The 24,075-nt window shown below is 38.7% G+C and overlaps 1 protein-coding gene across 1 annotated transcript in view; it reads right to left on the reverse strand.

The window, feature by feature from the left end:
• The window catches only part of LOC100751097 (N-terminal EF-hand calcium-binding protein 1), a 154,606-nt gene that overhangs the window by 13,885 nt on the left and 116,646 nt on the right, over positions 1 to 24,075 (reverse strand). The window contains exons 7-9 of the mRNA XM_027403556.2: positions 13,913 to 14,034; positions 10,630 to 10,706; positions 3,223 to 3,276 (exon numbers count right to left, since the gene is read on the reverse strand). Coding sequence (XP_027259357.1) covers positions 3,223 to 3,276; positions 10,630 to 10,706; positions 13,913 to 14,034 — 253 coding nt within the window. The remainder of the gene's footprint in view (positions 1 to 3,222; positions 3,277 to 10,629; positions 10,707 to 13,912; positions 14,035 to 24,075) is intronic.

Raw genomic sequence — 24,075 nt, forward strand, 5'->3', positions numbered from 1 at the left:
TATTTGTCAAACACTGATTGCATTGTAAGAACTATGAGAGGCACTAAGTATATCCAGTTGTGGTGGTTTGAATAAGAATTGCCCCTATAGGCTCCTACGGAGTCACCAAAGGAGGGACACTACTTCAGAGTAACAGAATGATTAGGAAGTTCATTTTTGCTGAAGTAGGTGTAGCCTTTTTTGACAGAACTGTGTCACTGAGGGGTGGGTTTTGAAGTTTCAAAAGCCCAAGCTAGACCCAGTCTCTCTCTCCTTCCCTCTCCCCCATCTCTGCCTGTAGATCAGGATGTAGATTTCTTTCCTTTTTATTTTATTTTTATAATTGTAATTAGACCAATTTTAAATTAGAAACAAGCTTCTTTTACATGTCAATCCTAATCCCCCCCCAGTCTCCCCCATCCCAACCCCTTTCTGCTCCCCAGAGGTGAGGCCTTCCATGGGGGATCATCAAAGTCAAAGTCCGTCTCATCATTTGGAGCAAGGCCTAGACCCTCCCTCATGTGTCTAGGCTGAGAGAGTAGTCCTCTATGTGGAGTGGGCTTCCGAAGTCCATTCGTGTACTAGGGATAAGTACTGATCCACTACCTGAGGCCCCATAGACTATTTTTCCAAGTTCTTGAAGTTTGGGGTTGGGTTGCTAAGCATCAACCTAGTGCATCATGCATACTTACTTAGACTGTATCCAGAGTAAACATCTTCTACTATTGTCTTATTCTATTTACTATATGTCCTGCTTACTACAATTCTATCCCGAGTATGTCCCCAGAAGTAAAGTATCTTTTCTTGTACATTGTAACTACATCTTTGTTTTCACCTTCTCTTTTTCCTTTGAAAATAGATTTTTAAAAATCACATAATATATCCTGATTATAGTTTCCCCTACCTCTACTCCTTCCAGTCCCTCACCACCTCCTGTCCTGTCTGGATCCACTCCTTTTCTGTCTCTCATCAGAAAACAAACAGTCTTCTAAGAGATAATGAGAAAATAAAATATAATAAGACAAAACAAAAACTGTCATATAGGAATTGGAAAAGACAAAGAAGGAAAAGAGCCCAAAGGAAGGCACAAGAATCAGAGACCCACTCATTCCCTACTCAGGAATTCCATAAAAACCACTAAACTGGGACTCATAATACAAGCACAGAGGACCTGGTGCAGACCTGTGCAGGCCCTGTGCATGCTGCCTCAGTCTCTGTGAGTTCATAAGAGCTTTGAACGTGTTGATTTAGAGGGCCTTGTTTTCTTGGTGTCGTCCATCCCCTATGGCTCTTACACTCCCTCCTTTGTGGTTTTGTCTTAAATAAATAATTCCGGGTGCATTCTCTGTTCCCCTATATTAGATCATGTCCCTTTGTGAAAATGTATATTAATCTATAATATTCGTTATCACATTTTATTACTGATTCTAGTTTCCTTCACCTGTTTTCTGATGAATAGTATTCACAAACTTATCTCTAGATCTTTTCATCGACTGATACATCGATGGTCCTTAAGTTCTTTGGTTTGGTGAGGTGATTAAAACAAAAGATGCACTGCTTTTAGCAAGTGACTATTAATTTCCTTTAGCGCATTCCATGTATTTACTCATTGCAGATTTGAAGTACTCTGAGAGCTCTTCTGTCTGCTTCTTTTGCAAATAAATTGGCTTCACTCTTACAAGGTATTTGTTTTTGCTTAAGTTTGAATACATAAAATTTAAACAGTGGGTACTTGTATCACAAAATTGAGGTAGAGCAAATAGTCTTCTTGTCAGAACATGGTTCAAGAATGGAGTCATGTGAAAATTCTCGGTGCTTGTAAGAAAAACTCCAAGAAAACAAGACAAGAGTCTTGTGACCTCAATTTCTCCAAAAGCACAAAATTATTCTTGAAATATGCTTTCCTGATTCTCCCAGGTGTAGTGGAAGGAGTGAGTGTACTTCAGCTGTTAATATTCATATGCCTCTATGGAAAAACATGTTTTTGCCACGTGTGGCTTGTCCTTGTGATTGAACACCTTATACAGGTGACTCTTCTTAACTCTCAGAGTATAAACTGCCTGAATAAAGTTGATGCTCTGAATAAAGTTGGCTAATCTATGAGGATTTAGTCTACCTCAGTTTTAGGCCCTACTCAAGCTCCCAGGTTCACACTGCCAACTGAAGTGGGAAATGCTTTATAAAATATTTGTCTATGTATCTTACTTCCATGACTTTGGGATGATGGGGAAATGGGTCTTAGGAAATAAACCATAGCTTAGATTCATGACAATGTAATGGTCCAGTGCTCAGAAAGTTACATGCAAAAATGTCTAGATTTGCTGTGTTTCAATAAGCCCACAAATTAACCTAATCTGTTTTCATGATGGAAAAAAAATATCATGGACAAAAACGACTGTTAATCCACAACCTTGCTAGCAGCAAGCACCTCTACTGCAGTGGTGAGAAATCCACGAGACACTGTGTTGACAGCGTCACCAGACTGTTGAGTGTGAGTGTAAGGTCAGCGTTGGACTTCGGAAGTTTGGCTGTAAATGTAAATCTCTATGCACCTTACTTTTTCCTTCTGTGAAAATAAGTTATGCTGCTACACCCCCATTTAGCTATCTTGAAGACTAATGACTTAATCTCTTAGTATGTAACAGTCCCCAGATTTAAGCTAAACACTAGAGGTACAGTGATACACAGGACTAGGTTTCAGCTTATGCCTTTACAATATTCAACCTACTGGTGTTTATGATAACATCTGGATGGTATCCTTCTCTGCCCGTCATATTCAATTATACAATAACTCACTGTCTCATAAGTGTATAAAAACTTCATTTTGCATCTTGTACATGAAAAGTTCATTCACACAAGCAACTAATGCTTAACGTGAAGTCCTAGGTACTCACAAATCCACGTTCGCCAAGCAAAATGAGTAAGACCTTTAAACAAAGTGCAAAATAACTGGAAAATTGCAGAAATTCTGATTGTTTTATGAAATCTTTCTATATACTGTGTTTCTGGGTTTAGTAATTAGTAACTTTTATGATGGGTTTATCTTGCTTTTTTGCATGCCATGAAATTTTTATTGTTATTGAAAGCAAGAAATAATACATATGACAATAAATGCTATGGTGTCGGGGAGTAAAAGTGTTCATTCATTACTTAAGTTTTCAACTTATCATTGGGTTACTAGCTTTTGAGGGTAGTTTAAGTCTTGCCTTCAAAGTATGTATTTCTGATATGGAAATCACTCACGGGTTTAGTACTCTCTTCAACAACTTCTTCTTCCAGGGGCTCAAGTTTCAGGTCCTTTAGTAAGAGGAAGCAAAGGCAGAGAAAAACAAAAAGATGCCAAGTTACATAATTAAAACGATAAGCATAAAACCATATTGTAGTTTTGTTTCCATGGCTAATATTGAGCCCGAAGTACTTTATCATGTGAAAGAAGATGAACTAATTCTCATTTTAAAAATTGAACTGTTCCAATAAAGAGATACTGTATCATTATTAAAAATCAAAGTTAAGAAGTGATTTACAATATGTTTAAGTTGTTACTGATGTTCACTTCACTGATGCCAAAAGAGAACAGTGGAGAGACCAGAAATGCATTCAGAAGAAGAATAAAGTTGGAATGACCAGCCTATCAGGCAGATTGCCTTTGTTGTGACTATTGTCATGTCTTTCCTGTCCTTGGGAGGTCATCATAGAGGGTTGTCTATTGTTATAATGCTTTTGTGCTGCAGCACAATTTTTTAAATAAAATTAGTGAATTGAAAAATAAAGGAAAAAATTAATATTTGTTAAAATAAAGATTTAAAAGTTTTTAAAAATCTTTCTGTCTGTCTGTCTGTCTGTCTGTCTGTCTGTCTCTCTCTCTCTCTCTCTGTCTCTCTGTGTAGGCATGTGTACACCTCAGTGTATGTGTGGCATTTAGATGAGAACCTTTGAATATCAATCTTTATGAATGAAATACTTCTTTTATAAAGACATCCTTTCTGGTCTTTGATGATATCAGTGAGTCACACTGATGTGCCCAGTAAAACCAAGCATCTAAACCTTGTGAAGAAACATATATCCCAAGTAAGAAATATGTGAAATATTTCCCTCAAATAACTAAGAAAAAATTGGTGGTTGTAGAGTTTATGCTAAAAAGTGTTAAGGTGAGCAGAGCAGGTCTGCTTTGGCTCCGCTGTGTGTGACAGAGCTTTGGGAAAGTTATTTATCGTCTCTGGATTCACTTTCAGGGTTCCTTCTGCGGTATTTTCCTTTCTCCATCAGCCTTCCTCTAGATGGCTCCTTCTTGTCTTCCACATCCAGTTTTAACACAGCATCCTTTACAGAGGCCTTCCCTGATCACTCTCTGCAAGTAAGTGACCCTCCATTCACTCACATTGCTGACTTCAGGAGCTCAGCTGGAGTTCATGATTTGATTTCATGTTCTTTCTTAGATTCTTTCACTTATTTCTGTCTTTGTAGAGAAAAATATTTTATCTGTCTTGAGTATTTCTGTACTGATATTACTAGAATGCTGCTAGGCACATAAGCATTACAGAATCAACATGTGGCTGGATGAAGGTCCCATTAAATCATGGCTTTCCAAAAAGGTAAAATCATGTAATGAATGAGAAGTGAGTGGAATATTGGAAGTACAACACTGACAGCTGTGACCTAGTGATCTCTTACTATGCTTCTTTCACCTTTCAGTTCTACATTATCAGACATAAGGGAAGAAAAGCTTTGATTATATGAGTGTATCATCCTCATTATTCCTCTTCTGGTGACCTATGTTACACTGGGTAGTGAACGAACTTTATTATAGTGTGTGTGTGTGTGTGTGTGTGTGTGTGTGGTATACCATAGTGTATGTGTGGAGGTCAGAGGACAACACTGAACATCAGACTTCATCTTCTAACTTTTTTGAGCTAGTGTCTCTTTATTGTTTCTTGCTTCATACAACAGAATAGATGGCTGTGAGCTTCCAGGAATTCTCTGGTCTCTACCTCCCATGTGTCTCCCTAGAGAAGCACAAGGATTGTCGATGGGTGCTATTGCACCCAATTTTTACATCATTCTGAATATTTGAACCAAGGTTCTCTTGCTTTCAAGGTGAACATTTTACACCTGGAGCTATCTCCTCAGCCCTGAAGGTATTTTGTATAAATTCAAATAAGCATAGTTATTAACTTCAGTACACATCTGTTATTACCCATGGAGACTGGAAAGTACAGGAAAAAAAAACTGAAAAACTTGTAGGAATCATATGTTATTAACCACCAACTACTTGGATTGGAATCATGTTAATTTACAGTCTAGGAAGGATTATCATGAATATTTAATAAGGTAGAAAAATAGTCTATGTTCTTCCTCAAGTATATGTAATTTTATCAGGGAGATCAAATCTAATACTAACAGCCACAGGAAACAAGGGGGTCAGCAGTGAAATGACATGCACTTAGCCATTGTTTGGCAATTGGGTAGTTTACCTCTGGAAACCTAATTCAGCACAGTATGGAAAAAAGTCATAAGAAAACCTAACCCATACTGCTCCAATACTCATTATGACAGCTCATGCTGAGCAGCACATAGCTGGAGGCCCAGGCTGAAGGCCTTCACGCTGTACTTCCAGCAAGCCTCTTGGATGCTGCTCTGACAATAAAACCATCTCATAGGAAGGGAGGGAGACAAAAGTCCAGGAAAGAAAGGGATGTGAGAATATTTTGATTTAAAACAGGTCAGAAAGGTATTACTAAAGTTTAAGCCATGCAGAAAAAAAGAACTGTACATATTTCATACACCTAAGAGAGAGTTTCCATAGGAACTTCAAAACCACTTCAAAAAGAGGTATATTGTTCTTTAAAAGAATCTAAACTTATTTAACACAGGAACCTTATGTTTCCATTAGGTTTTCTTTTCAAAACAGGGTCTCATATTCCCAAGCCTTTCAACATCAGAAAACTAATTTTCATTTAGAAAGGAAAATTTTCATTTTCCTTTAGTCCTAGCTGAAAATCCAGTTATCAGAAAATGAAAGAAGAAAGTTGATTTGTAACATGCTTATAGTTCATGTGTTTGCTCCAGTAGGAGACCAGTGTCAATGAAGATGCCTTGGCTGAAAGACTGGAGTTATCCAGGGTTATTTCCCTCTGACCTTGTTTTCAGCATCTTTGTCCATATTCAGGCATTAAGGTTTCACTTCAGTCAGGCTATGTATAAGACCTGGCCTGTCAGCCAGACCTCATTACTGACCCTTAAAGGGGTACCTTTGCCTTTTGTACCCTGAAATTGATGCATCTAGAAAGCCAGTTTCTTTTCTCATTGCACCTCAAAGTAGACTACCACCTGTTTCCCCCATTACTATGAGTGGACTCTGATAGGCTGAAATTCTCAGACTTGTGAGTTCCCAGCATTTCCATCTGGTGGTGCTGTCACTTCTACTTCTAATCTTGGAAGTCTTTCATTTCTATTGCCTCACTTAGTCTGGACCCATCTCTGGGTTCTGGTACACACACTTGAAATGGCTGGAGATGGCTTCTTCAGCTCACAGTCTAGTCTATTCTTGTTTTAATTCATTTTGATCTTGGTTTAATGCAATTTGTATCTTACTTCCTGGTTTTCTAGCAAAAGATATTATGTTTCAAATTAACAGTTTTAAAAATAATAAATGTGCCTGGTGTTCTCAAGACCAAGCCTGCATCCCCTTACTCTGTTACAAAAGCCCCTCATGATCAGATGGCAATTCACCATGTAAGCTTAGACCTCACTGCTTTCCTAAAGGAAAGACAAAGCCACCCCACTTTCATGACTTCACTGTACTATCCAATTAATGTCTTCTTTGTTTACTAAAACATTACTTCTTCAGTTTGCTAGTTAGTCAGCATTTATGTCAACTTGAATGCCAACACATTTTCTTTTCCATGAATTACCTATTCTCCCTTCACTGAAGTGGTCTGAGACTGTTAGAATGTTCTCCTCTCTTTCTCTAAGAAGCTAGCACCACGTCTGTCTTCCCACCTGGAAATGGAATCGTGAGTACATCCCAAATATACTGGAAATGTATTGAATTCATTAATTCTAGTGGACATAGCTCCAGAGACTATAGCTCTTGCTAGCTAGATATCTGGAGTAATCATATCTCCCAAGCTCCTGAATTCTTGTCTTAGAATATCTGTTGACTTCATGACCATTTCCGTACCCTTCCAGAAATTTCTCAAATTTATTAAATTACAAAGATGACTTATATTTATTGTAACCAAATTCTTTATTTGAGTCACCATCAGTTTTAAAATATAACTTACACACTTTCTGAATGTAAAATCCTTCCAAGTACCCAGCTCACAGAGACCATTCCTTTAGATAAACATCTGCACATTCCAGTTTTTTGGCAAATATCAGCACCTACTGAACATTAGCTATGAATTCAGTTCTGACAATCAGTCATGTAAACAACAAACAACCCTTCTTCTACCAATCCTTGTTTATTTGTGCAATTATACATGGATTCTTTAAGACTCGGTTTTTCTGCCAAACAAAAATGTTCACTTTTACCAAAAAAGTGAAAGACCTGTACAGTAATAACTTTGAGTCTTTAAAGAAAGAAATTAAAGAAGATACCAGAAAATGGAAAGATCTCCCATGCTCTTGGATAGGTAGGATCAACATAGTAAAAATGGCAATCTTACCAAAAGTAATCTACAGATTCAACACAATCCCCATTAAAATCCCAACACAGTTCTTCACAGACCTTGAAAGAACAATACTCAACTCTATATGGAAAAACAAAAAACCCAGGATAGCAAAAACAACTCTGTACAATAAAGGATCTTCTGGAGGCATCACCATCCCTGACTTCAAGCTCTATTATAGAGCCATAGTTCTGAAAACAGATTGGTATTGGCACAAAAATAGACAGACAGACCAGTGGAATCAAAATGAAAACCCTGATATTAACCCACACACCTACGAGCACCTTATTTTTGGCAAAGATGCTAAATCTATACAATGGAAAAAGATAACATCATCAACAAATGGTGCTGGCACAACTGGATTCGGACATGTAGAAGATTGCAGATAGATCCATACTGTCACCATGCACAAAACTTTAGTGCAAATGGATAAAAGATCTTAACATCAATCCATCCACACTGAATGTTCTAAAAGAGAAAGTGGGAGATACCCTTGAACGAATTGGCACAGGAGACCGCTTCCTGAACATTACACCAGTAGCACAGACATTGAGATCTGCAATTAATAAATGGGACCTCCTGAAACTGAGAAGATTCTTTAAGGCAAAGGACACAGTCAGTAAAACAAAACTACAGCCCACCGAATGGGAAAAGATCTTCACCAGACCCACATCTGACAGAGGGCTGATTTCCAAAATATACAACGAACTCAAGAAGCTAGTCACCAAAACAACAAACAATGAAATTAAAAAGTGGGGGGTGCAGAACTAAACAGAGAATTTTCAACAGAGGAATCTGAAATGGCTGAAAGACACTTAAGAAAGTGCTCAAAGTCCTTGGCCATCAGAGAAATGCAACTCAAAACAACTCTGAGATACTACCTCACACCTGTCAGAATGGCTAAAATAAATAACACCAATGACAAACTATGCTGGAGAGGATGTAGAGAAAAAGGAATACCCCTCCATTGCTGCTGGGAGTGCAAACTTGTAAGACCACTTTGGAAATCAGTATGGCTGTTTCTCAGAAAAATGGGAATCAGTCTATCTCAAGATCCAGCAATTCCTCTCTTGGGCATATACCCAGATAATACACGTTCATACAACAAGGACATATGTTCAACCATGTTCATAGCAGCATTGTTTGTAATAGCCAGAACCTGGAAGCAACCTAGATGCCCCTCAACTGAAGAATGGATAGAGAAAATGTGGTACATTTATACAATGGAGTACTACTCAGCAGAAAAAAGCAATGGATTCCTGAAATTTGCAGGCAAATGGATGGAACTAGAAGAAACCATAATGAATGAGGTAACCCAGTCACAAAAAGACAAACATGGTATGTACTCAATCATATATGAATTGTAGACATAGAGCAAAGGATTACCAGCCTACAATCCTCATCACCAAAGAAAGTAGGAAACAAGAAAGACTCTCAGGGAAAAATGCATGGACCCCTGAGAGTGGAAAGGGGCAGGATCTCCTGAGCTAATTGGGACCATGAGGGTAGGGGAGAGGGAGCTGCCAGAATGAGAGGAGAAGAAGAGGAGGGGAGAGGAGGAAATGGAGGAGCAGAAATATTGAGTCAGGGGAAGAATAGAGGAGAGCAGGATGAGAGATACCATATCAGAGGGAGCTATTATAGGTCCAAGGAGAGATCTGGCACTAGGGAGATTTCCAGAGATCTACAAGGATGACACGAACTGACAATCTAGGCAATGGTGGAGAGGATTACCTAAATGCCCTGCGCCTATGATGAGACTGATGACTACTGTTTATGTCATCCTAGAGCCCTCATCCAGTGGCTGATGGAAGCAGAGGCAGACATCCACAGATATACACTGAACTGAACTCTGGAACCTAGTTGCAGAGAGGGAGGAATGAAGATCAAAGGAGTCAGTACCAGGCTGGTGAAACCCACAGAAACAGCTGGCCTGAACAAAGGGGAGCACCTGCACCGCAGACTGCTGTCTGGGAGTCCAGCACAGGACTGATCCAGACCTCTGAACATGGATGTCAATTAGGAGGTCTCTGCACTCTAGGGGGCCCCTGGTTGTGGATTAGTATTTTTCCCTGGTGTAAGAAGGGACTTTGAGAGCCCATCCCACATGAAGGGATGCACTCTCAGCCTGGACACATGGGGGAAGGCCTAGGCCCTGACCAGGATGATGTGGTGGACTTTGGGGAGCCCCCGTTGAGGGCCCTGCCTGGAGAGTGGCGGTGGTTGGGGTGGGGCAAGTGGGGGGTTGGGGGAGGGCTGGAGGGAGGGGAGGGAGAGGGAGAGAGAGAGAAGGAATTGACTTCTGAAGCAAGCTTGTTCCTCATTTGAACTAATAAAAAATTACAAAAATATCAAATAAAAAGAAAATAATCATTTTTTGTTATCTAGAAGTCACAGAAAACAAGTCTTCTTACTGACTGACAAAGGTTACTTTTAACCATCCAAGCTCTATAAGCATAGTACCAGTATAGTGTTAGGACACTATGTACAAGCTGAATCACTCCATATAGATATATTAATTAAGAAGAAACAATGTAGCTCCAAATAGGTCTTCATCATATCCCTTCTTGTCTGCTTACTAGGCAGGCTTAAAAGGCTAAAATTATCAGTTAATATGTTAATCTCTAGAAGCTGAGCATAAAATAATTCTCATTAAACTGGAAAATTTTTAAGACCTCACTTGTATCATTATATTAGATGCCATTACCATCATCCAAGCATAACTTAAGGGTTCATTTAATTCTCAGCTCTGGGCCTTATTTTAAACATAACTCTGAGCTTTCATATTTGATTTAACTAACACACAACCAACCGATCAGAAAGCAAGCCCTCATAGCTACCAACCATCCATTCAAAGAGCCAGTTGAATATTGGACATTCCTGTATTTGTGAGGCAGCCATGGACGGATATCCAGGCATCGAGGAAACTGGGTCAGAAGATTTTGCAAAGGAGACAGAGGAAAGAAAAGGGAGTACCTACCTTCTTTTCCAGTCTATCAATTAATTTCTGGAGTCTGTTTATCTGGGTCATCCACTGGTTGTCTTCTTCTAACAACGCTGGGGAGGAAATCACAAAGGCAGAATATTAAATTTTTAACAATGCAGGATGCTTAGTTATCTCTCCTTCCACCTGAAGGAAGGACGCAGGATCACTGACTTTTAAACAGATTCCTAAAAATGTACCCATGAGTGATGTCTTAGTATCTGATTCCCAGAGACCCCTGCATCACTGACTTTTTCACAAACCTGTTTTTTTTTTTTAATTGTATATTGTTTTCTGTACTAGCCTGTGAAGCTCAAAGGACAGATCCCTGCTGAGCCTCTTTTACCTTTCTATAAGATAGTTCTTGAAAAAGAAGGAAAACACTGATTCTAAACTCACTTATAAGGCAGGGGCAGGAACAGATAAAATCAGAACCTTGATGTGAAGCTGTGACGCAAAATAAGTGTAATAGGTAGTTGGTGTTGCCTTACCCACCAACTAACCTAGCCATGACCCTTTAGTCATGGCTTAGAGGAGAAGAATGCAAACTAGAACCTGTTGTGCTGTATTCATGTATATAAAATAATACTCATGTATATATGTGGATATAGCAGGTACTAATTTGGATGCATGTATAAATTTGTATATATATATATATATATGTGTGTGTGTGTGTGTGTGTGTGTGTTTGTGTGTGTGTGTGTGTGTGTGTGTACATATATGTATCAAATATCAACCTGCCAATCTGGTACCATGTAATACATATGACATTGGCAAGTGTCCTGTGCTGTTTGAGCTCACTGGAAGCTGTCTTTAGGAGTAGGATTGCCCTCCCTCCTCATTTCAGACCCAAGCATGTTTGTTTCTTAATGTCCTCCAAAGCTCCTTGTCGGGGATGAGCTGGCTCCCTAACTTTACAGAAGGGAGGAAGTGAACAGCCAAACAACTCAAGAGTAAACACATTATTCCCCTGAGGAACTAGCAGGTAAACCATTTCCAATTAATGTTACTATTGTTTTTCCCATGATATAAGAGAGTCTGTCGTGGGAAGGAGAAGCCAGGGATTTCAGAACCAGGAAGCTCACCCATGAAGAAAGAGTTCAATTGTAAATTCACTTGACTCCTAATCTGATGATGTCATCTTTAGGTGTTACTATTTATTCTTTTACTTGCAAGCCTTGGCAAAGGTGCCTACTCTTCTGGGACTATCATACTTCAGCTGCCTTAACAGGGATTTCTCAGTCACTTTCTGTGGGATGTCTTTAGAGGTTGTTTGGAACATTCTCTCTCTCTTTCTCTCTCTATTTATTCATTTACTTTGGCTTGTTATCTACTTGATAAGCTCATTCATTCAAAATCTAAAATATGGCTGTTATAGATCATTCTCTGGACTGTACAGAACATACCACATTAAACATGACATTAACTGCTGGTTTTATTGCTTAACTATTACTAGGTTATGATGAAAAGGAGGGCATTATGGTCTGAAAGCTTGATTGATAATCCTAGCTTCCTGTGTGCTGATAACAACTCACTTAAGATGTCTTACAAGTGATTGTTGAAGTTATATTAGTTAATTTTTCTTGAAATGAGGGCAAAATTGAATTCACAACTATAGATCTTACTTTATCATAGAAAGAGATGGAATCAAGACCTAAGTTGTAAAGAGGATCTATTCAAATATGGAAACAGCACAGGAAAACCATTCATCTTTAAGACTGCAAAAATAAAGCATAGTGATTTATATTGAAATGTACTTCTGTACCTGTCTTTTGGAAGAAGACATGCACCAACAAATTACAAAGTAAAAACAAACATTATCACTGCAACAAATAAGTGCTACCAGAAATGAGAGTTTAAGAAAATAAACGTAGAAACAAATATTCATGTTTAATTCACAAATTAAGTAGCATATTTCTAAGCTGGGTTGTTCCCTACGAGGATTTAAGGAAAATCAAAGTCCTTGAGAACTGTTTTGACTCTGCTTTTCGATTAGTACTAGTCAGGATTCTAAGATTAAATCTGATCAACACACTCAGGTAGCATGACCATAACTGTCAATTTTCTATATCCCCCACCCCGGTTGTATCACATTTATATTTTATTTATTTCTTGTGTGTATGTGTGCATATGTGTGCATGCACACTCAGGGAAAATTCATGCATTCCAAGGCATGTGTGTAAAAGTCAGCTGACAACCTGTGGGCGCTGGTTTAACATGGAGTCTGGCTTTCTACCATATGGGTTTGGGGGGATCAATTTTGGACTGCCAGACTTGGCAGCAAGATCATTTACTCGTGGGGCTGTCTCCCCGGCTCTGTGTTTTCTAACTGGTTAAAATGGAAATAGTATAATTTATGCTTGGCTTTGGGAACTCAGCACTGCCATTCTGGAGCAATGAGAGCAGTCTGTAATTTGCTTGCTGCTTCCTTGCTTGTTCCTTTGGCATGGTTCCTGTGCAAGCCCTGGGGGTGGGGGTGGGGGAACTGTATACCTCTTGCTACAGTGAGGGCCAGTATTTTCTTCACCATGGCTAGTGGTCTTGGAATGTGACTTATTTGGCAAATGGAAAGTTAGGGGGCAGGAATAAAATTGCAGTTTAAATGTATTTATATAAATGTGACCTGGCTGCTTGTGCTTCTGCCACTTACCAGGAGGCACAAGTGCTCTGTTTGTCACTTGTTTCAATGAAGCTACTAGGAGCAGAGAACTCATGTTATAGCCTAGAACCACACCTGGCTGATGCTGCCCAAACCAGTGCTAACCACACATGAATGAGGGAGAAAATAATTATTTGTAGTTGTAATTATAGAGATTTTTGGGTTTCTTTGGCAATAATAATGGACTGGTATTCCAGATGATTTTAGACTAATAGTTCCATATTCTGGGCATTGGTTTCTTCTGAGTGAGCTGGGATAATGTGGAAACACATGTCCACTTTGTAAGAATTTGGGTTAGGATAAGACAGCTAGGGCTAATCCAAAGACTTTCCTGGGTGAGCTTATGATACACACTTCAGGAACTTGGCGAGAAGAAGGTACTGGGTGGAGGAGCAGTTTCAGGTCTAGGGTGCACAACAGGGCCGGTCTCTCAGGAATTGACTTCGGGAGTGTTTTCCTCTGAGTCCATCCCTCTGTGAGCTGTCCAGGATCTGACAGGATTGGCAGGTGATCTCACCCTCACTTCCTAATAAATACTCTGACCTCTTCAGTGTCACATGCATTTGATAAGAGGAAAGCGTTTCAAGCCGCTGATGAAGCCTGCCTCGGAGTCTGCCTTACCTGGACTGCTGACATTGAACTGCGGGCTGTTGGGGGAGAAGCTATTGTGTCTCTGGACTCGGCGGCTGGATCGCTTTCCTGGCCACTGGATAGACAGGACTTCTGGTTTGGCTGGGCCTTGCCTGAAATAAGAGACAACATTGATCTTTCTTGTCAGACCTTCAGTATGCTGCTCCTAGGATGTGATCCTAAGGTTTCACCCACCAGGTGTTTCTGGGATAGTTAAACATGCCCTAGAGAGCCAACCTGTTTGTTACTACAGCATACAAACGCAAAGATAGGAATGTTCTAGGCTTTCATTAGTCTTAAAATTAAGCCCAAGTAAAACTTAATCTGCAAACTAACCCTTATTTCCATCACTGGCCAAGTCCTTAATACAAACAAAATTTCTGTATATGATGTATTGTGTTTTGCCTGAGAATACCTATGGAGTTTTCTTTGCTTGATGTTTTAAATTTTTGTCCCAATCTAGTAAAATTTCATGTATTTTAAATGGCAATTAATTCCATAATTCTTACTTCACCAAACTGAAGCTCCCTCCTCCCATGTCCAGATGTGCCTTCACCCCCTCCTCCCATGCCCAGATATGTCCCCCCTCCTTCCATGTCCAGATGTGCCTCCACTCCTCTCCTCCTATGTCCAGATGTGTCTCCACTCCCTTTCCACAGACATTTCTTGGCAAGTGCTTATTGTTCCATTTACCATCCTATTAAAACTCAGCTTGGTTAAATCACTATGTCTTTTTTTTTTTTTTTTTGGTTTTTTGAGACAGGGTTTCTCTGTGTAGCTTTGGAGACTGTCCTGGCACTCGCTATGGAGACCAGGCTGACCTTGAACTCACAGAGATCCGCTTGCCTCTGCCTCCGGAGTGCTGGGATTAAAGGCGTGCGCCACCAACACCTGGCCACTATGTCTGTATTTTTATCTTATTAAGTTTTCCTGTTAGCTTCCCAATGGGAAATACACAAACCAGTGATAACTACATGGGAAAGTTGTGAGGAACCTCTAAGAAAGAAGCTTTATTAAAAAGGTGGGCTTAGCAAAAAGCAAGTTTGTCTTTCTTGTTTCTTTGTTGGCACACAGAACATGGTAGCTGGAACTTCAACTGTCTTCAATTGTGACCTACTTAAGAATGGAAGACAAGTGCTTAAGATGTGATAAAGAAAGACTGAGCAGTATCTAAAGATGTTGCATTGGCCTTAAGCTGGCACATAGATGTCTCCGGCTAGAGAAATCCCTTAAGTATCTGAGTCACTTTCCATATTTTCCATTATAGGCAGTCAACTATAGCACTCATTTGCTCTTGTGAGAATCAGTTTTTAACTATCTTTCACTAGTGAAGATTCCTTTAGTTTTTATCCTGTGATACTGTATTCCATTTTTCTTGTTGTGGTTTTCTTTGTTTGGTAATAAATGAACCCCAAATTGCTTTCTAAGATAGATTCATTTTGCTTTTATCTTGTGTAACTGGATTCTATTTTTCTGTGTTGTTTCCTTTGTTTGATGATAAATAAGCCCCAAATTGCTTCCTAAGGTGGATTTCACACAAATTTCTGTGTGAAATGCTTCCCATGGCATTAGTTTTATGCTTCGATGACTTTAAGGCAGTCAGTCATCTTAAAGGCAGCATCCCCTGCCTCTGGCTAACTGCAGATCTTTATCTCTCCCTCCTTTCCTCCAAATCCAGTCCTTCAGTCTGATCCCCAGCTTCATAGCAGACTACCTGCTGCAGCTTCCCTTTGCCACCTCCACTTTACACAGTCCTTACCCTTCCAAAGGTCCTTCCCTGACTAACTGCTTTATCTCAGTCTTTGACTCCATCAGGTACTCTCTGGAATTCCACAGGCCACTCTGGCCAACCAAATAGCTAGACTAACTGCAGATCTTCATCTTTCCTCCCTTTCTCTAAGTCCAATTCCCCAGTCTCACTTCCAGTTCTCTAGCAAACCATCTGCTGCAGCCTCTCCGTAATCTCTGCCTCCATTGCCAGGGGACTAAGCAGATCCTGGTGGAACGACCTGATTTACTATGGACACCCTCAATCTCCCCTGCATTCCTATTCCTGTTCCTAAGAGTCAGTTCTTAATGCTTAGAAACACAATTTACATGGAATCCCCAGTGGTCACATACATCAGGATCCTAGAAGAATTTCCATAATACTCTTCAAAGAGCCAGAGAGAACAATGGAAACCAAGGCACAAAGCACGCATCCAACAAAGACAAGATCAGATATCAGCACCAAGAATTGCAACCTTCCTAGTCCCAGATGCTTAGGTGCCAGCGTAAAAACTCAGTAACAGCCAGGACACTGTCCACTACAACCCAGAAACCCTACCACAGCAGCATTGCAACATCACTTAAACACAAGACAAAGACCTTAAAATAGCCTTTATGAATTTGATAGAGGCTTATGAAGGAAAAAAAGGAATAAATCCCTAAAGAAATCTATGAAAACACAAAAAAAGAAACAGAGGAAGGAAATAAATATAAACAGTCAAAGACCTGAAAATGAAATCAGAATCAATAAAAAAAAAAACCTCAAATGGAAGGAAATCTGGCAATGAAAAATTTAGGAATTTGAACACTATCCTCAGAGACAAGCCTCACCAATAGAATACAAGAGATGGAAGACAGACTATCAGACATTAAAGACATAATGGAAGAAATGGATACCTCAGTCAAATAAAATGTTAAATCTAAAAGTAACCTGGGCACAATACATATAGAAAATCTTGGACTTTATGAAAAGACCAGATCTAAGAATAATTGGAATAGAGGAAGGAGAAAAACCCAGATTATAGGCCCAGAAAATATTTTCAACAAAATCATAGAATAAAAATTTCCTAAACAGATGAATGTGATACCACCAAGGTACAAGAATTATACCGAACACCAAATAGACTGGACCAGAAAAGAAAGTCCCCTTCCCATATAATAATCAAAACATTGAATATACAGAACAAAGAAAAAGATAAAAAAGCTGCAAGGGTAACATTTAAAGGCAGACCTATTACAATAACACCTGACTTCTGAGTAGAGCCAGAAGGGCTTGGACAGATGTGTTGCAGACTCCAAAAGACCATGGATTCTAGCCCAGACTACTATACCCAGCAAAACTTTCAATCACCACAGATAGAGAAAATAAAAAAGACATTCCATGATAAAACCTAATTTAAGCAATATTAAGCAGTATCTACTACTCCAGCCCTACAGAAAGTACTAGAAGAAAAATTTGAATTTAAAGAGGTTAATTCCAGCTTAAAGAGGTCACACCCAAGAAAACACAAGAATGAATAATCCCAGACCAGCAAATCAAAGAGGGAGAAACACAACACACAACACACACACACACACACACACACACACACACACACACACACACACAGAGAGAGAGAGAGAGAGAGAGAGAGAGAGAGAGAGAGAGAGAGAGAGAGCACAACTGCAAAATAACAGAAATAACCAAAGAATGTTTAATATCCCTCAATATAAAATGGTCTCAATCTTCCAATAAAAAGACACAATCTAGAAGAATGTATTCAAAACAAGAATCTATCCTTCTACAACCGAGAAACACACCTTAACATCAAGAACAGACATCATTGGGTGAGAGGATAGGAAAAGATATTCCAAGCAAATGGACCTGGGACGCAAACTAGTGTAATCATTTTAATATCTGACAAAATAGACTTCAACCAAATCTAATCAAAAGAGATAGGAAAGTATATTACATGTTCATCAAAGAAAAAAAATATACCAAGATGATATTTCAATTCTTAACATCTATACCCTCAACACAAGGGCACCCAAGTTAGTAAAAGAAACACCACTACAGCTAAACTCACACATTGATACTTACACACCGATAGGGTGACTTCCATAACCAACTCTTACCAATAGACAGGTCATTCAGACAAGAAACTAAAGAGAGAAATGATACAGCTGACTGACATTATAAACCAAAACAAATCATATTATATATTTACAGAACATTCTATCTAAGCATAAAAGAATATACCTCTTTCTTAGCACCTCATGTAACATTCTCCAAAATTTACCACATACTTAGTCACCAACCAAGTTTCAACATATGCAAGAAAACTGTAACAACACCCTACATTTTATCTGGCCTCAATGGATACATTAAAGCTGAATATCAACAAAAAGAAACAACAGAAAGCTTACAAACTCATAGTAACTGAATAACTCACTAGTGAATGAAAAGACATTAAAGATTTTCTAGAATTGAATGAAAAAGAACATACATCAAACACAAACTTATGGGACACAATGAAGGCAGTTGTAAGAGGAAAGTCCATACCATGAAAACATACCACAAACCATTGGAGAGATTTCATAGTAGTAACTTAACAGCACACCTGAAAGCTCTAGAACAAAAAGAAAAAATTATAAACATGCAGAGTAGTTGGAAAGAAATAATCAAACTCAGGATTAAAATCAATAAGCTAGAAGCAAGCAAGCAAACAAAAAGGAAAATAATACAAAGAATCAATGAAGAAAAGAGTTGGTTCTCTGAGAAAATCAGTAAGACTGACAAACTCTTATCCAAACTAACTAAGAGGTAAAGACAGAATGAACAAAATCAGAAATGAAAAGGGGACACAGCAACAGATACTAGGGAAATCCAGAGAATCCTAAAGACATATTTTAAAAACCAAGACTACAAAATTGGAAAATATGAAAGAAATGGATAATTTTCTTGATAGGTACCACTTACTAAAGTTAAATCAAGATCAGGTAAGCAATTTAAACAGGCCTATAACCCCTAATGAAATAGAAACAATAGTTAAAAGTCTCCCAAGCCAAGAAAAAAAGCCCAGGCCAGATGATTTTAGAGAAGAATTAATTAATACTAATACACCTTAAATTATTCCACAAAGTGAAAACAGAAGGCACATGGCCCATATTGTTTTATTATGCCACAGTTACCATGATACCCAAACTACATTAATACCTAAGAAACACAACAGAGGATTGCAGATCAATTTTCCTTATGAATATAGGTGCAAAAATCACAATAAAGTACCTGTAAACCAAATTCAAGAGCAGCAAAATTATCACCCACTATGATTAAGTAGGTTTCTTCCCAGAGATGCAGGGATGGTTTAACACACATAAGTCGATAAATGTAATCCACTACATAAACAAACTGAAAGACAAAAACCAGACATGATCATCTCATCAGATGCAGTAAAAGCCTTCAACAAAATACAACATCCTTTCATGACAAAAGTTCTGGAAACATCAGGGATACAAAGGACATACTTAAACATTTTATAGCAGGCTCATAGCCAACATCAACTTATATGAAGAGAAATACAAAGCAATACCACCAAAATCAGGAATAAAATAAGGCTGTCCAGTCTCTCCATATCTATTCAATATATTACTTGCATTCTTAGCTAGAGCAACAACTAAAGTAAACCAGGGAATACAAATTGGAAAGGCTGAAGTCAAATTTTATATGTATACACACACGAACACACTCACATATAAATAAAATCATACATATCCATTTAATAAATACAAATATATGTGAAAATATATTATATATTTAATATATTATACGCATGTTGTTAATATATATAAATATTATATGTATATAAATATATAATGATAATATAGTATTATCATTTGCAGATGATAAGACAAGTTGATCAGCGGGATCAAATTGAAGACCTAGACATAAATCCACACACCAAAGGACAACTGATTTTTGATAAAGAGGCTAGAAATAGACACTGAAAAAAGACAGTATTTTCAATAAAGTGGCACTATTCAAACTGGATAGCTATATGTAGAAGAATATAATAGATCCATACTTATCACCCTGCACAAAGCTCAATGTCAATTGTATCAAAGACCTCAACATAAAACCAGAGACATTGAACCTGATAAAGAGAAGTGGGAAATAGCCTTTAATCCATTGGCACAGAAGACAAGTTTCCAAACAAAACACCTATAGCACAAGCACTAATATCAACGATTAACAAATGGGATCTCATGAAACTGACAAGCTTCTGTAAGGCAAAAGACACTGCCAATAGGACAAAGTGGCAGCCTGAAGAATGGGAAAAGATTTCTACTAACTCCACATCCAATGGAGGACTGATATCCAAAATATATAAAGGGCTCAAGAAACTAGATGCCAAAACCCCAAATAATCCAACTAAAAAATGGGACACAGATCTAAACAGAATTCTCAGAAGAGGAAACTCAAATGGCTGAGAAAACCTTAAAGAAATGTTAACAGCCTTAGTCATCAAGAAAATGCACATCAGAAAGACTTTGATATTTCATGTTACACCAGCCAGAGTGGCTAAGACCAATGAAGAAAATGACAACAAGGGACTGTTCACGGGATCGCAATTCAATGGGATCCAACACACCCAGAGACTGCCAAGGCCCCAGTACCATTCCCGCATCCATCCACCCAACTAGTTTGGCTCGGGGCTGTTTCCTGCCCTGCTTTCTCTGCCCTTTCCTGCCCTACTTTCTCTGCCCTGCTTTCTCTGCCCTTTCCTGCCCTACTTTCTCTGCCCTGCTTAGGGACACCTGATGCCCAGGGACTGCTCACAGGATCCTAATATGACAGCCTGTGTTGGCAAGGATGTGGTGTAAGAGGGTACCCCTCCATTGCTGGTTGGAGTACAAACTTGTGCAGACACCAGAGAGATCATTGTTGTGGTTCTTCAGAAAAATGGGAATTGATCTACCTCAAGATCCAACTGTACCACTCTTGGACATATACCCAAAGGATACTCCGTCCTACCACAGAGACACATGCTCAACCATATTCAATGCTGCTTTTCTCATAATAGCCAGAAATTGGAAACAACCCTAGATATCCCTCAATAGAAGTATGAATAAAGCTTACATAATGAAGTGTTGTTCAGCTGTTAAAAAGAAATTATGAATTTTCAGGAAAATTGATGGAACTAGAAAAAAAATCATTCCGAATGAGTAACTCAAACCTAGAAAGACAAATATGGTACATGTTTGCTTATATGTGGATAATTGCTATTAACTCAATGCTAACCATTCTATAGTCCATAAAACCACACTGGTATAGAGTAAGGGACTTGGGGTGCAGGGGCAGATAGCTCTTCCTAGGATATGGAAATAGAATAGACAGTTATGGATGGGTGGAGGTTGGAGGAATTGGAGGATTGAGTGGGAAGGGAGAGTGAGGGGGTAAAGAGAATGACAAGAGAGAGAATATGGAGAGAGGCAGCTAAAATTAAGGACTATTGGGGGGTAGAATAGATAGTTAAAATAGCAGAAGCTTCCTAAAGTATGTACATATAGGAAGGGGGTCTAAATGAATTTGTCAAATGATGGAGGCAACATAGCATCCTCTGGATATCTCTTGTCACCAATTGAAGCTTCCAGTACTGGGATTGCATTGAGTCTAATTTGAGTTGTTGGCCAAAGGGGTTCCAGGGAATCCCCAGACCACCCAGGCAGCTGAAAGAGACTATTGGTTGTTCTCCATAATCTGATGGCAGGTCCCCACTAATGAAGACAACACATAAACAACCCATTGAATACAGATACATCAATATGCTACACACATAGAGCCCTGACCCACATGTCCTACTGTCTTTGGTATAGAAGATACTCTGAACACTACCAAAAAAGAAATATCAACCCAGTTACAAACCCTTTGATTTAAAATGGTGTCCTGCCTATAAGATATACTAAGGCAACAGTGGCACAAAGCTTGTGGGAGTATCCAACCAATATCTGATTGACTAAAGGCCCACTGCATGAGATGGAACCAATTCCTGACACTGCTTAGGGGACAAAGAACATTAGATAGCCCAGGTCCCTATGGTAAAACCAAATACAATATTTTTAAACATAGCAATAAAATGACTTCTAATGTCATGTTGCTATACTCAAAGATCTTTGTTTTGCTTAGCCATCATCAGATAAGCTTCCTCCTTAATCAAATAGGAACAAATGGACCCACAGTTGATATTATGTAGACATTTGGAGATCTTTGTACAGTGAAGCTTAAATGGGATATCTCCTTCAAATCTCTCCCCTCGGATCCCAGGGAATCCTGGGTAAGAAGAGGCAAAAAGAATTTAAGAGCCAGATGGGATGGAGGACACCAAAAAAAAAAAAAAAAAGGCCCTCTGAAACAACATGATCAAAGCTCATATGAACTCATATAGACTGTGGTAGCATGTACAGGGTCTGCATAGGTCTGAACCAAGTCATCTGTGTATATATCATGGCTTCCAGTTTAGTGTTTTTATGGGATTCCTGAGGGTGCAAACAAGTGATCTAGGTTTCTTGTGCCTTCTCTTGGGATCTTTTCCTTCTGTTTGCATGTTTTGTTGAATTCCAATGTGTTAGTTTTTGTTTTGTTTTTTAATTTTTATTTTATTTTATTTTATTAGTTCAAGTTAGGAACAAGCTTGCTTCAGATGTCAATCCCTTCTCCCTTTCCCTCCCCCCCCAACATCCCACCTGCCCCTAGCCATCCCCCCTCCACTCCCCAGGCAGGGTAAGGCCCTCAAAAGGGGCTCCCCAAAGTCTACCACATCACCCTGGGCCAGGCCTAGGCCCTTCCCCATGTGTCCAGGTCAAGAGAGCATCCCTTCATATGGGATGGGCTCTCAAAATCCCTTTTTTTTTAAGACCTTACATATTTAATACAGTGCGTTACCCCTGTACAAATGGAAAAATTAAGTTCAACATTTCTAGAACAATATGGCTGTTAATTTTTGTACAATGCCAACTGAACGCGGTAAACTGGGATACTTTTTTCCAAAGTTGACAGCACAGCTAAAGTTTCCAAAAATATATATATTATATATATATATATATATATATATATATATATATATATATGCAGTATGTTATGCATCAATAGCAGCAACAGCTTTTCCAGGTTCTGCAGTCATTTAGACAAAATTGTAGAGACATCCAGCACACTCCATTAAAAAAAAAGTGAGAGAGAGAGAGAGAGAGAGAGAGAGACAGAGAGAGAGACAGAGAGACAGAGAGAGAGAGATGGAGAGAGGGAGGTGAAGGGAGAGATATAAAGAGAGAGAGGGAAGGAGGGGAGGCAGATTCCTCTCATTCCAGTTCCCAGAGTAGATCCTTTTGTCCTTTCCAAATGTCCCGACTTCTCCCTTTGAATATCTGGACACAACTTGCCTGTAATATTCTAAAATGTCATAACTGCACTTTCTGTGTTAGATTGCAAACATTATAATGAGTTCTTAGTTTAATCTATCAAGTTGAAAACTTTTACTCTTGTTCTGAAAGATTTCTTGAATTATTCTTTTGATAGTCATCTTCCCTTGTTCTTTTTCTGGAACTTATGTTTCACAAATATAAGATCTTTTAGACTTATTCTCTAGTTTTCTTATTATATATTTCCTTTTTGTTACTTCTTAGAGATTTTGCATTAAAATATTCCTCAGAGAATTTTAATATTTAATCATATACTTGGACATATGAGACAAGAGCTCTCTTGTCTGCTATGGATTCCTTTTCCTTCAGCATTATCTTTACCATTTGATGGTTTTGCTTCTTTTGATACATATTTTTCTTCTATCTGAATCATTTTGTGATAGCTAAAGAAAATCCATTTTGTGCTAGAGATCTATCTTGGTAGCTGATAGCTGTTTGTCTCTGACTCAAATTCCTGGAAGATAAGTTCCTGACAATCCTGACTCCTTGATCCCTACCCAAAAATGTGCAGTCATGACCATCTGCTTCTTATGATATGACTAACTGCTGGTTTTGGCTTCTGTTATTTTGCTTATGCAGATGCTCAAGGACTAGTTTGAGGTTACTGTCACCATCTAGTCTTGGCAAAGCAAGACTCTTGTGGTTTTTGCATTTAAAAGTCCTTTCTTTAAATCTGGTGGTGGTGATGCACACATTTAATCCCAGCAGAGGCAGGCAGATTCTAAAGTTCCTGGCCGGCCTGGTCTACAGAGTGAGTTCCAGAACATCCAGAACTATTACACAGAGAAACCCTATCCTGGAAAAGGAAAAAAAAATACAAGAAAAAAAAGGAAAGAGTTGTTGTTCTCCCAGCATCTGTACTGCTTGTTGTTGATTTGGATTAAAGACTGTGTGACCCTGCTAGCAGTTTTAATAAATCTGGCTAATTATTA

The sequence above is a fragment of the Cricetulus griseus genome, chromosome 2 (assembly GCF_003668045.3).
Source record: "Cricetulus griseus strain 17A/GY chromosome 2, alternate assembly CriGri-PICRH-1.0, whole genome shotgun sequence".
In the NCBI taxonomy this organism is placed as follows: Eukaryota; Metazoa; Chordata; class Mammalia; order Rodentia; family Cricetidae; genus Cricetulus; species Cricetulus griseus.